The sequence below is a fragment of the Mya arenaria genome, chromosome 3 (assembly GCF_026914265.1).
Source record: "Mya arenaria isolate MELC-2E11 chromosome 3, ASM2691426v1".
In the NCBI taxonomy this organism is placed as follows: domain Eukaryota; kingdom Metazoa; phylum Mollusca; class Bivalvia; order Myida; family Myidae; genus Mya; species Mya arenaria.
Window position 1 is genome coordinate 9064800 of NC_069124.1, and position 14135 is coordinate 9078934.

The 14135-nt window shown below is 33.4% G+C and overlaps 1 protein-coding gene and 1 long non-coding RNA gene across 2 annotated transcripts; both read left to right on the forward strand.

The window, feature by feature from the left end:
- Positions 1–952: 952 nt before the first annotated feature.
- Positions 953–3289, forward strand: LOC128229277 (uncharacterized). The gene is made up of 3 exons (XR_008260066.1): positions 953–1077; positions 1705–1775; positions 2436–3289. It is a non-coding gene; the product is annotated as an uncharacterized LOC128229277 (long non-coding RNA).
- Positions 3290–8328: 5039 nt separating this feature from the next.
- On the forward strand, positions 8329–13441 carry LOC128228163 (ubiA prenyltransferase domain-containing protein 1-like). Its single transcript, XM_052939318.1, has 2 exons — positions 8329–8435; positions 11380–13441. Exons 1-2 carry the CDS (start codon positions 8374–8376, stop codon positions 12254–12256), a joined length of 939 nt encoding a protein of 312 aa, XP_052795278.1. The 5' UTR covers positions 8329–8373; the 3' UTR covers positions 12257–13441.
- The last annotated feature ends 694 nt before the right edge of the window (positions 13442–14135 follow it).

Genomic DNA, 14135 nt, shown 5'->3' on the forward strand with positions numbered 1-14135 from the left:
CGATAAAAACAAAGCCAGCAACAAACTTTACAAAACTTATTAATGTTAAAGTTACAATTTTGAAATACAATTCAAATACCTGTTTTACACTTCCAAATAGCTTAAATAATTCCAATCCTGGTTCATGTCCTTTTTCCAATTTTAAAGTCCAAAAAGCTGAATGTTTTGAGCACTTATAATTTAAATAGTCCACACAGTAAACTCCCAATGAATAATCCCAATGTAAATCTGTATTTTAGAATTTATGAATGTCACAAAAGATAACCAAAGATCCACCCTTACTCTGCGTTACCTTATATATATATAGTCAAAGATCTTTCTAGAATAATCTTCTTCTAGAATATACTTGATAAGTAACAAACATTCCAGAAGTTTCAATACTATTCTATAGCGTTCTTAAAGTATCCACAATGTTCCAGAATGCTGCTAAATACATGTATAATTTGTAACAATAAACATCATTCTAAATACAAAGCAAGAGCATAATACAAAAATAAGCTGCCTACATAGCAACATACAAAAGGTAAATATGTAAGTGAAAACACAATGTAATGTCTCCTTACTCCTTACTTAATGATGGTGATATAATTGATATTAAATGTATTGGCAAGTACACTGCTTCTAAACCGAGAATGGTAGTGATAAAGTTTTGTAATGACCGATGTAAAGTGTCAATATCCTCAAACAGGGACCAATTGCATACTAAGGGTATCCGGGTATCAATCGATTCAAAGGCAAAAGTTGAAGAAACTGAGCATTAATGGTGTTATAGGCTATTTTCCAAATGCTGTATTATACCAACACGAATCTAGACCTAAATATTCGCTTTTGAGAGATCGTGTATATGCTGGGGTACGTCGATGGATACAGCAGCCTATGGAGTGTCCCTAGACCACGAAACCCGACAGAAACTACACCAATCGGAACTCCTCGGCTAGTATCAAGATATGGCCTCGGATATAATACGGGTCGTAAGAAAATAGTCCATCATGGCCGACCAAGAAGATGTTCAAACAACCAAGAGATATGTTAGTCCAAAGACAGAATGAGGAGCGAACTTTTACCACTTATTTGTGTGTAAGTGTTATTTTTATACTTATTGTATTTTAATAAAATATATAAATAGTTTTAAAAGAGCCCTAATGAGAAACTAATTGGAAATGTCATTAATTCTTAGTGGGTGGGGTAAAGTCTTCTTTCATTTGACAGATTATAATATAGTAAATAACAATTTTGAAGCTCCAGTGATCAGTGGCAAAAATTAAGAAAACAAATAATCTATTTGTAATAACAAATAAGTCTGAATCTTACTTTACTTAGATCGATAATAGGTTAGACTTTCTTTCTCAGTGTATTTATCTCATACATTTCATATCATTAACTTTAATTTTTATAATTTTAAATTTACATTCTTTTAACCAAGGATGTATGGTTTATATATCCGTGAGTGTTGGTATCGAACAATTTAATGTAATGGCACAATTCGGCCCTGTTCACTAATATAGTTCTCTAAATAAATTAGATCTTCATTCTATCGGTTTAACAAAATGAGTTTGAACGCATAAACCAGCACACATTTCTTTCAAGACTAAATTCTATGATATCCACCAGTGGTGGTGATGCAGAAACATTGAAAATTGCTGACATTTTTACTGTGCCAATGAAATGCAGACATTTAGATTTTAATCTTATTGTCATTTTCAGAGAAGAGTATGGTACCAGGGGTGCAGCTGACTCTGATTCCCGGCTTCTTCTAATGAAAAAAGTCAGATGAGGTAATGGTTGTACTATTTTCGAAATTCGGACAATTATTTAACAGTCAAGTATCCTATTGGTTTAAGCCCAAAAGTACCTGCATGTTTGTACAATTAACCAACAAGGATGGACAGTATTAAAATATCAACATTGTAGATGAATTTAAACATGAATTTCATTTCATATTTTTTAATTTACCAGTAGTCCAGAGCTAAAAGCTGCTCTCTCACAGATTGACAGTTCTTCTTGGTCGTTCTTCAAAAGCCCAAAGGAGTAATTAAATTAAATTTACACATATTATTAATTAAATGGCTTAAAGCAATAGCAAAAAAATATTTTCCAAACAATTAAAATCTGTTCTATTATGTGTGACCTTATATGACTAGTTGGAGGATTTTTTACCAAATTTTCAAACTTGTATATGAAAGACTGTGATCTGATATTATGTCAGCAGTCTAATATCACTGGTTTCCATACATTTGCACAATAATTGCCAATTGGCTCGTTTAAAGATAAAAATAAAAAAGGTGTCAGAACAGTAAAACCATGAGGATGCAGCTTTAAATTGGTGTTGCACTTAATGTTTTGTGAATACTTTTCTGTTGTTGTACAGGCTTTTAAAATAATTGATCTGAAAATATAATATCTATTATTGTTGTATTTTCTGTTTTCTATTTCAGGCGCTGGAATCCGAATGTAATCAAAAATGCCATTGAATGAGGATTGACCTGCAATGCATGGAAATCATCTAACACAACTGCAACGCCTACCTTGGAAAAATGAGTGCAAGATGGAAACAAAGTGTTCAGTGGAACATCTTGTCATCTCAAATATTTGATGACTTACATACTGATGTGAAGTTGAAGATAAAAGTCATCTGTTGGTCCGTGATTATTAAATAAATCCGAACATATATTTTAAAAGGGTAATATGGTAAAGGATTTATCTACGCTTAAAGTGGTTTTCCTATATTATGGAGGGGAGATAACTACAAAAACAGAAACAGATGGCATCGGCAGACCAAATAAAGGAGAACTATTTTGTTCAGTTCAATTTTTAAGACTTCAGAAAATCCGTTAATAGGGCACATCCTTGTAAATGCCATATTGTAAACTGGGCTCTTTAAATTAAAATGTGAAAAGGTGAAAGTGGTCTAGAGGATAAGCCTCAAATTCAAGGTTGTGAGTTCAAGATACTTTCTCTTGACCTCAGGAAAAGGATGTCCATTCTTGTTTCTACTTAGGCAACAGACTTAAGAGTGATTTTGTAAGCTTCCAGCTTGCATAGCAATCTGATAAGGCATAAAATAAGATACTAGCTGACTTGCAAACAGTTTTTCCATTTGTGTTGATTTATTTTTCAGTCTGTTGGAATGTTTATTAGAAGTGATGCGCATTGCTTACTGCAACCAATATTTATTTTCTTTATTAAGTTAAATTTAACGAACACATAACATGACTTGTGATTTTACAGATGCATGTTTATTTCGTTGATTGTATGAGTTTATTTTCTCAAATGATGTAATAAAAGTTATTCTAAATGACTGTCCTTTTTTGTTTGAAGAAAATGTGTTGAGGTTTTGGCATAGCATAGTGTCATCATCATCATCATCATCATCATCATTGTTGTGTACAAATAAAACATTTAAAACAATGTAATAAAAACCAAACTGTCAAGCCAAGTACTCAAAGAGGCACAAGGATATTGCTAAAGAGACCGGTAATACATTTAGACAAATAAAATGCAAAGAAAGATCTATAATTCTGACACATGGTAATGCTTTAAATAGTCCTCTCATTGTGTGTTTATGGTTAAAGTGGAGACATACAGTATTTTTTATAATGAAGACTTAAATTTGTATGGCAACTTAAAGCCATATATGGGGATTAAACGCCAGAAATATTGTGAAGTCTCCCAAAAGACTCAATGCACTTAAAAGGGCTTGGCACAGAAATGAAAGTAAAGATTTGAGCAAAACCTAATTTATCATTAATTTTACATTGGATTGCATACAGATGGCTCTGTTATTACTGGACTAATATTAAAAATAAAATTAAGAGACGTGTTGATCCAAACTGTAATTATTCTTGTTTGCATTTTATGGAGTTATAAAAGAGTCATTTGGTGAAGAGTGATCTAAAGGCTAATTATTCAAAATAGATTAAGTATTATTGAAAAAAGTCTGGTATACATTGCTGAAAAGCTTAGTAACCTGGCTAAATATTTGTTTAAGGCTTTTATTTACAAAAAATTAAATCAGCTGAGTATCTTATCAGTTACTCTTTTGGTGTTGTTGTTTTTAATAAAAAATGACAATTTACTCAATTGAGACTAATAATTATAGATTAAGACAAATATAATGTGTAAGGAAACTTCTAATGAGTGGGTTTTATCCACAGCTTAGGAGGTAAAGTGAAGCATGATCTGCCTTGAACAAATACAATTTTAAGACAAGTTCTGTCAACTTAGTGCACCAGTCAATTGTAACCCCCCCCCCCACCCCAGGTCCGGGGGAATACTGGGGTTAATTGGGGAAATGGGCCGTGTTTTTACCTATCAGGTGGCCCTGCAGTGCTGGGTGAATGCGGTGGTTTTATCTTCGCTTAAAATATAGAGGGGAATGGACCTTACCTAGAGTCCCTGGGGTGTGGGGGCATTTGGCAGGGATTTTGCCATTGGATCGTCCGCGCAGGGTGGGGATTTTAGCCGGGGTTGGCTGTACTGAAAGTCAAAGTCCCCACTATTCCCCAGACCTGGGGGGGGGGGGGGTGGTTACAATTGTCTGGTGCATATCCACATGAACGTTGTACTGGTACTCTAACAATTGAGCTTACTGCGTGGATAGTCACCGCCCCATCCCAACCCCACAGAACTGTTTACACAAAAAAAATCTGCAGCCCAAACCCAACAATGCTGAAGTAAAGGCATGCATAGATTTCAGCTGGTAAAGCTGACTGGGTGCCAAGCTCACACCCATCCTACCACACAAAACTCTGCACAAGGCAAATTAATGATTTTACAGAATAGTAATGTTGTTTTAATGGCAAGGCATGGTGTGAAAAATAACACGGCAAAGTATGACTTAAAACTTACATTTCATAGGGTATTCCTATAACTGTTGAGAAAATGTTGACATTTAGTCCATGCATGCATTTAATCCGATGTAATGATTCATGCATGCCATGAACCGTATGATCATTTCAATGACAGTCAAGTACATTTTCTGTGTGCTCACGATTTTTCTAGAGGAAATAGAGTGCTTCAACTATAAGGAAACATCTAAATATTTTTAAAACGAACATTCTTTGAGGTTACAATAAATATTTTCTCTTAAACAAGCACATTTAATTTAACACAATCCATTTCCTTGTTGTTACAATGGGCCTTCTTTACGCGGATTGAAAACGGTGTTAATCGCCGGCAGCCGCATCGCACTTTCGTATATCCTTACTACTATTTACGAGGTCTATCTCGAAGCTTGCCGGAGATGGCCGAGTTGTTACGATTGAAACTACACCGGTCGACTAGGTATTCGGCCAAGGCCTAGTTTACGATGGATACAGCAGCCTATGGAGTGTCCCTAGACCACGAAACCCGACAGAAACTACACCGGTCGACTAGGTATTCGGCCAAGGCCTAGTTTACATTCGCATATTTCGTTTTTGGTATGGAATATTGGTGTTCAGCTGTATCAACGTCCTGATTTTTTTGCTTATATTACTAGTTTTTACATTTTTGCACTTTTGGAAACGTGGGATTGCGAAGCATTAGGTTTAAATAAGTTTTCTTGTTATACCCCTCTTTAATGTCATGCAAGAAAATCTGAAAACAAAGGTCGTACTATGGGCGGCGTTGTAATATTTGTAAAAAAAACACTATCGTGAAATATGTTTCAAGACTGAATAATGATTTTCGACATGAGGTTATCCTTAAATTCAGTCGTGAACTATTTAACACATCGAAGCACATATTTTCTTGCATACCGGACGTGTGTTTCCGGTCATGTGACCGGTGCTGTAAAAACTCGTCTTACACCCCCCATGTAAGATGAGTCACACGCAACAACGCGCCACTTCTTATTTATTTTATTGTATGGTTTATGAAAATATAATATGCAATTTCAATAAAGCGCAATAAAAAATATAAGTATGCAATACTTTTAATTAAAATTGAAAATAAATGATCGTAAAAGCTCGATTTTTAGACGAACTATTTGACGTCAATAGTGATTTAAAATTACTGTGCTTTATGACGTCAGTACACAACGTCGCACGCGCTTTTTGGTGAAATGCACAAAAGTGCGTTTTATAGGTCAATTTTTCCACAAATTCATACTTTTAGGTATGCAAGAAAAAATATCAATCATGTTTTTTTCCGGTCCGGATCGAAAAATCCGACCCTCGGGCACGTTGCGTGACCGGTAACTCGGCAAGCCTCGTTACCGGCTTAAGCGCGTGCCCTCGGGTCGGATTTTTCTATCCGTACCGGAAACACATGATAGATACTTATTATCTCTGACGCTTAGAAAGGATAATATAAAGGGAATATAAATTGTTGAAGGCACTATTAACATATATTTTACTAAAGATTATGAAATACTTATGAAATATTTATACGATCGTGCTGGTAATGAACAAGAAATAATTTTCCTGGATACAAACCTTCCGTGAATGGAAATATGAAAATCTACGATCTGATTTTTTGTCAGCAATCTTATATCATTGGTTTGCAGATATTTACTAAAAATTTGCTCTTTCCAAGACAAGAATATAAATATTGTAAAAATAGTAAATCTGTGAGAGTGCAGCTTTAAGACGTAAGAATAATAATAATAGTAAAAAGTGGTTTGATAAGGAATGTCAAACTTTGAAAACAAAAGTCTCAATGAGAATGCGTTGTTTGCGGGAATCGTCATGTGTGCAAAAGCTGTTCGACGTTTCAAAAAGTCAAAGCGACTTTTGTGGAAACACTTAAAGGCTTAACATAAAGTAATAGTACTAATCAATCACAAATATTCCACAGAGCAGCCGTTATACAAATGTTGAAAGACAACTATGATTTTGTCCTCATTGTAAAGATGTTAGAGAGACAGAATATCCTTTTTGTGTTCTTTATAAAATACTATAAGACAAGAATATATAAATAAAAATATATTATGAGAACCCAAATATAATATAAATAATAATATAACCCAATATAAAGTTTAATATATTGATGTTTTTTTAATATTAAAAATGTTGTGAATAAAAACTTCACACTATTCATACTCATGTTTTAAAAGGAAAAAAACGCTTCACCAAGAATAAACATTTAATGCTTGTTACAAGTTTTGACTGTAAGTATATGATATAGTTTATCAATGGCCTTGTATTAAAAGGTATTTCAATTACAATCTATGTTTTGACAGATACTATTATGTAATATATGCTCACTAATTTGCATTAGTAGTTTTTATGCATGTAATGTGTGATATTTACATGGGTCGGTGGCCTTCCAGCAAATGTTTTGTTTGGTTATACAAAAACAGACTTTAATGGGATACGTTCAGTTTTGTACCTTCTATAATATAAAAAGTATTACAAGCATGAATGTGTATATCTTAAATAATTGAAGGCCTTTCAACAGCTCTGGTATATTTTGTAATTAACATCCTTAATGGCAAGTAGTTTATATAACGAGAATATGCCGACTAGATCACTTAAAGGGTTAGTTTGATATATAAGCCCATTTTTTGAAGGAAAAGGTATTAAAAAATAGTTTTTATATTATAGCATTGAATGCACACCTTGTATCTTTCTTACAAACACGTACCTTGATGATTATGCTTTTGAAAGAAAAGAAACCGAAATTTTCAATCGAAAATTTAGACCCTTGGCTGATAAAAAACACTCCTATTCTTGAAGTGCAGTTCAGATGTTTTTGTTGTTGTTTTTTTCCAAAATTTGTCTCAAATAAGATTTACTTCTTGCAGATGTAGTTACACCATCGCAAACATAAACATTTTTATTGGTTTCTCAGAGTTTATTTGTTTATCTGCGTGCAATATATTATTGTTTATAAATGTCATCTGCGTTTAAAGCGGGCAGTTCTAAAATGCGGAGTAAATAGCGGACGATTGACTTTCTTTGCCATTGTCGTAAATATTCGTCTACAAGATGTTGTTTAAAAATACAATTAAATTAGTTTTAAATATAATTTTGAACCAATTTATATACAATTCATGACTATGATTTTAGTACATGCGTATAGTTTGTTAAGTTGTTATCCAAGTTCGGCTTTATAAAACCGTATATTCTTCATATAAAACTTTTAATTATGATATTAGTTTAATTATAATTTGTTTTATTGATATTAAATATGTTGTTTTGTTTCCTTAACAACTAATATCAAGTGTAATCCTATTATCCCCCGGCCATTCACACCTTCTCCATCATGGCAGATGCCTACTGTATAATTTTGAAAACAGTGACCGGATGAGACCGGGACCGGATGAGACTGGGTCCGGGAAATAGTATCGCCATGTACTGTTGACTGCTACGCCAACACACACAACACACACCGGTTGTAGAAGAATCTTCTATATGTAGAAGAAAGGCTATACATCCAACAACAACATACATGGATTCGCAGGATAAAGTTCCTTTTTTTCGAATTGACCAACTGAGGGAGCATTTTAAAAGGTATGATTTCTTAAAGAACTGTAAAATCTGTTCGTTATACTCATTTGTTTTTCAAAACTTAAGTCATTTACGTTCAGTTTGATAAAAGATCAATTGTGCAGTGCCCGGATACTAACATTCGGACATGGTCGGGTTTTCCATGCCTTAGGGTAGTCCAAATAATTGTACGTTGACGGATTTTTTTTTAGATTTTTGATATGGCAAATCCTTCACGTACAAATTGTTTAGTATCAAAAGTGGGTAGTTGTTCCGATCAGGATTCCGGGTTAAAGCATATAGCGTCTATAAAATAACATAAAAACAAGAAATATTACCAGATAATGTTATTTTATATTAGTTCTGTACACAAAAATTAAATATCCAACTTATAATAATGAGTTTGACGGCTTTTCTTCATTTCATTCTGTCAAAACATAACGATATATACATGAAGGGCACCTGCAAGGCTTTAGGGCACAGTTTTAAATCGCTCGGAACATTTCGACCATTGGCCAAGTTGTTACGATTATATAACGAGGTCTATCTCGAAGCTTTGTCGGAGGAGGCCGAGTTATTACGATTGTATCGAGTTGTTCCCCTTCGCATAATTGTTGTCTGTGTCAGTCAACTTTCGTTTTCTTGGAAAGGTAAACAACTTGTTTTAATGCATTAAATGCTTGTTCAGTGCAAAATAGCATTTCACTTACATAGTAAAATATGAATATAACTCTTTACGACCAATTTCAACCATAAAATACTTCACTTAAAACAATTTCAATATTTTTAAAACACCCCCGTTTTTTGCACATTCCCGTTTAGACGTTAGGGATTGGAAGAATCCCGTATAACACGTCTATTATTTTAGACTAGCCTTAGGGAGGCCTAGTTTTACTAAATAAAAGCAATTTAACTCATTGATAAATCAGCATGACAACTGCTTCAACATATCTTCTCTCAAAAATTAGGTAAGGAGACAGCCATATATATTATTATTAATTAATAAAACACTGGCTGCATACAGTGATACCAGTATTATTGCAGGACTTTTTCTGCCCATTTTTTGAAAAAAAACCTAGTCATTTTGGGAAAAAGACCCTAGTCATTTTGGGGAAACTTGTGAAATTGGAAAATTTTACAGTTAAAAGAACAAGCTTTCCAGTCTCCTGGGAATGAGGAATTATTTGTTTTAATTTCTTTTCCCTTTCAAAAACTGAAAAGGCTGAAATATCAATTGCAATAAATCGTGACAGATAATATTTCATACTGATCTCTGAATGTGATGTAAATCAACAATTTCTAAATTCAATTACCCCCAAAACTCAATATCATCTTGATTTATTATGATGATGAATGAACCAGAAGAGGTAAAAAGTCATTCATAAAACAAACAAAAAAAATATTTACTTTTTCAATTTTGCTTGTGAATTTTTCTGAAGATTGGGAAAAACATATATATATGATTATATTTCGCTTTGGGGACTTGGTTTGATAGTCAGACCCATGGGCACTACAGAAAAAGCCCTGTATTGAACTGCAAAAAATGTATGTTTTTTAGACAGTAGTAGGCAAAATAGATTTTCACACCTGCTTTTAGCTCAACTATTAGAAGAATATGGAGAGCTATACTACTCACCAAAGCCTCGACGTCAGCGTCAAACATTGGTTAAGGTTTTGCGTGCAAGCACACATAGGTTAATATCTTAGCAACTACTTGAGTTATTGCATTGAGACTTGATACAATGGTACTAAACCATCCAACCTACTTAATTAACCAAGTTAGATAACTCTAGTATGTATTTAATTAAAAAAATAGGCCTTTATTATTTGACTTAGAAATTCTGGTTAAGGTTTTGCGTGCAAGGATACATAGGTTAATATCTCAGCAACTACTTGAGGTATTGCATTGAGACTTGATACAATGGGACTCAACCATCCAACCTACTTAATTGACCAAGTTAGATAACTCTACTTTGCATTTAATGCAAATAATAGGCCTTTATTATTCAACTTACATAATCTGGTTAAGGTATTGTGTGCAAGCACACATAGGTTAATATCTCAGCAACTACTTGAAGTATTTCATTCAGACTTGATACAATGGTACTCAACCATCCAACCTACTTAATTAAACATGTAAGATAACTCTAGTTTCATTTAATGCAAATAATTGCCCTTTATTATTCGACATAGAAATTCTGGTTAAGGTTTTGCGTTTAAGAACACATAGATTAATTTCTCAGCAACTACTCGATGTATTGCATTGAGACTTTATAGAATGGTATTCAACCACTCAACGTAATTGAATAACCAAGATATATAACTGTATTTTGCAAATAATTTCCCTTTATTATTAGACTTAAAAATTCTGGTTGAAATTTTCCATGTAACCACATTTATGTTAATATCTCAGCACATCATGAATTGCATTGAAATCTAATCTAACAGTGATCCATGCATGTTTCGCCAAAACTTTTCAATCCTTGCACTGAAAAGCGGCGGAATTGTCTCTGTGACAGCTCTTGTTTAATCAGCCTTAATGTAAGAATGATATTGTCATTATAGGAGAATAGTGTTGAAGTAATCTTTAGTATAAAAATGTAATTAGACAAAGCTAAATAAGTCTTGATGTAATTTGTTTTTGTTATAAGCAGTGAAGGCCCTCTAATTTCTACAAAAACTGCGTGTTGTAAAACACATGCTGCATTTTATCTGATTCTCACGTGCAGCTCAAAGTGTGTCAAAAGCTAATGTGTTGTTTTTATTTAGTATAAAAAAACTGAATACATAGTTCAATACTTTTAATAGATCAGAAATGTTTGAACATTGTACATTATTAAAATATCACTATTAATGATTTGAGAATCATGCTTGTGTTTTTTATAGCTCATCTTATAAAGGTACATTCTTTAAGTGGTTGTTCAAACTTGCAGTTTTATTGGTACTGATATTTATCCTTGTTTTTTAGATACCTGGTAGCGCTGCGACCATGGTCATTTACTGCAAGTTTCACTCCTGTGGCACTTGGAAGCGCACTTGCCTACAAAGCGGTGGGACATTTCTCGATCTCCATCTTTCTCCTCACCCTGATTACGGCACTTTCTGTCCATGCAGCTGGCAACATCGTTAACACCTACTTTGACTACCAGCGGGGAATTGATACCAAGTCTAGTGATGACAGAACTTTAGTAGACAGAATACTAACTCCTGAGGATATTCAGTGGCTTGGAATGGTACTGTACTCCATAGGAATCATTGGTTTTTTGTGTCTTTGTGTAATCTCATCAGCAGAAATGGAGCATATTGCATTGATATTCTTTTGCGGACTGTCAGGAAGCTTTCTATACACAGGGGGTCTGGGATTGAAGTACATGGCTCTTGGTGATGTCATTATTTTCTTCACATTTGGCCCTGTTTCTGTTATGTTCTCATTCCTAACACAAGCCGGTGAGATATCTGCTGTTACTTTGCTATATGCTGTACCTCTGGCACTAAACATCATTGCCATCCTTCATGCTAACAATACAAGAGACACAGAATCTGATAGAAAGGCCAAAATTGTAACAACTGCAATTCTACTTGGGTGGACTGGCTCCTATGTGCTATTCATATTTTTATTGTTTGTGCCATATATCCTCCTTGTGCAAGGAGGTTTACACATATCAAAGTGGATGACATTACCAGTATTAACAATTCAGGAAGCCTTTAATATAGAGCGGCAATTCAGATCCCGACAGCTGCATAAACTTCCACAGAGATTGGCAAAGCTGAACTTTCTTATGGGAATGTTGTATGTACTAGCTGTATGCCTAAGCAACACTGCAGATCTGCCAACATTACTTTGACAATTGTAATCTATGAAAGTGATATGATTGTGAATCTATCATTGTTATTGAGTACATGTAGTATACATGTACAATTACATAACTTATTCACATAATTATTATTGAGTACTGTAAAGCTACATAACTTGTTCACATTCTAATTATTGTGGTTTGTGAATGATTGAGGAATTGCATGGTTGAAATGAGGAAATCAAGATCTATAGGTGTTTAGGACTGCAACATTTTTGTGTTAAACTCCTTTTTTGAAACAGCTGACTATGTGTTGATAATATTGGTTAACTTACATTTTAATGTTATCATTGTTCGCTATTTTTTATTTCTAGTCTACACAAGTAAATACGGGAGAGTAATAGTAGTAAAGAGATATATTTATATTTTTCATAGTAAATATTGATTGCCAAGAGTTGATTTTTACAATTGACATAAAATGTTTACATGTCACATGTCAAAATTTAATGTATTTTTAGGCAAATATATGTTCTAAGTCACTATTTGCCATTATGAGGGTTTTAGCCTATGAGTTAAGGAAGGGTGCTGCAACCTGTCCTTTTTCTGTAGCCATCTTCTGTCCTAATGGAGACCAGCATTTGTACCCTCCCCCCATCATGATATAATGAAAAATAAATTGAATGCTTAATATAATCAAATATTTCTTACATGTTTTTATTAAAAGATATGATTATTAATATATACAATCTTTACATTACTAACAACTGAAACCTAATAAAACTTCATTTTAACAAAATTCCTAACATGTTTTTGTCAGATTTACAATGTTCATAATGTTCTAAACAGTCAGATACAATGTGCCATCTTCTCCGTTAGCGTCCTGTCTTTTGTTCGCAGCACTCTTATTCTAACCCTACTGTAATGATTCAATTTTTTATGAAAGTTTGTGTTGAGCTCATTTGTTTTTTCAGTATTCAGTATTAAAAATACTTTTTAAGTATTGTTCACTTGTATGAATTGGTATGAATGAACAATAATTCTGATCGGATGTTACTATTGGAAAAGATTTTAAATCAATGTATTTGTGTATCATTTTGTTGTGGATTGTTGAGTACTTCAATTAAAGAAGAAAACCTTGATTTTGCAATTATTTTTATATTATGATGCATTTGAAATTATTCATACTGGAACAATTGTTTTAGTTAGCAATAGTAAACAAATATATTTATGAATATACATGTAGTTATTATATCACCAAAGATCTATTCCCTTTTAAAACCTTTGAGCAGTGTGAATCTACAGTCTGGTCTTGTTGGTGTAATTAATAATAGCATAAGTCCTTATCTTTTGTCCACATTCAATATATACAGCTGCCTTGCTTGCTATGATAAACAGTTCTTTGGCATTTATCTAGATAAGCAGCGATATTTTAAACAGAGTACATGTATGGTATTTGCCATTTGTTAAATATTACATTATTATGTTATGGTTATATTCTGCCTGTTGAAATGAGCTTTTGTCAGACTCACATATACAAGGCTTCATTTGATCACATTTTTCTTGACAGTAAGAATAGAAAAGTTTAATAAGCCACCTGCAATATTGATTATATTTTTGCCATTTTCTGATCTTAATTTCCACAGCTCAACACATGAAGCCAATGTGTCATATCTGAATGGACTTTCTATTTAAAGTTGCAGCAATAGGTTCAAAACTAAATGGGTAAAGCTGTCAAATTCTATATTATACCAGACAATGTGGTCCATGCGTTGCCCGTTTTACAGTCAAAAATGACCAAACACGACAACAACAAAAGGTTGTTGAAACGATAATTCTCTGAGAGTGCAGCTTTAAGAGACAACCTTTCTTTGTACCTCGTCATCAGACTCCCAACACAATTTTTTAGCGATTTCCTCCTTAATTCATTTGC

Coding starts and splice junctions, on each gene's coding strand:
- LOC128228163 (XM_052939318.1), top strand. CDS start 8,374: ATGGATTCGCAGGATAAAGTTCCTTTTTTTCGAATTGACCAACTGAGG. Junction 8,436..11,379: donor CTGAGGGAGCATTTTAAAAG/GTATGATTTCTT, acceptor CTTGTTTTTTAG/ATACCTGGTAGCGCTGCGAC.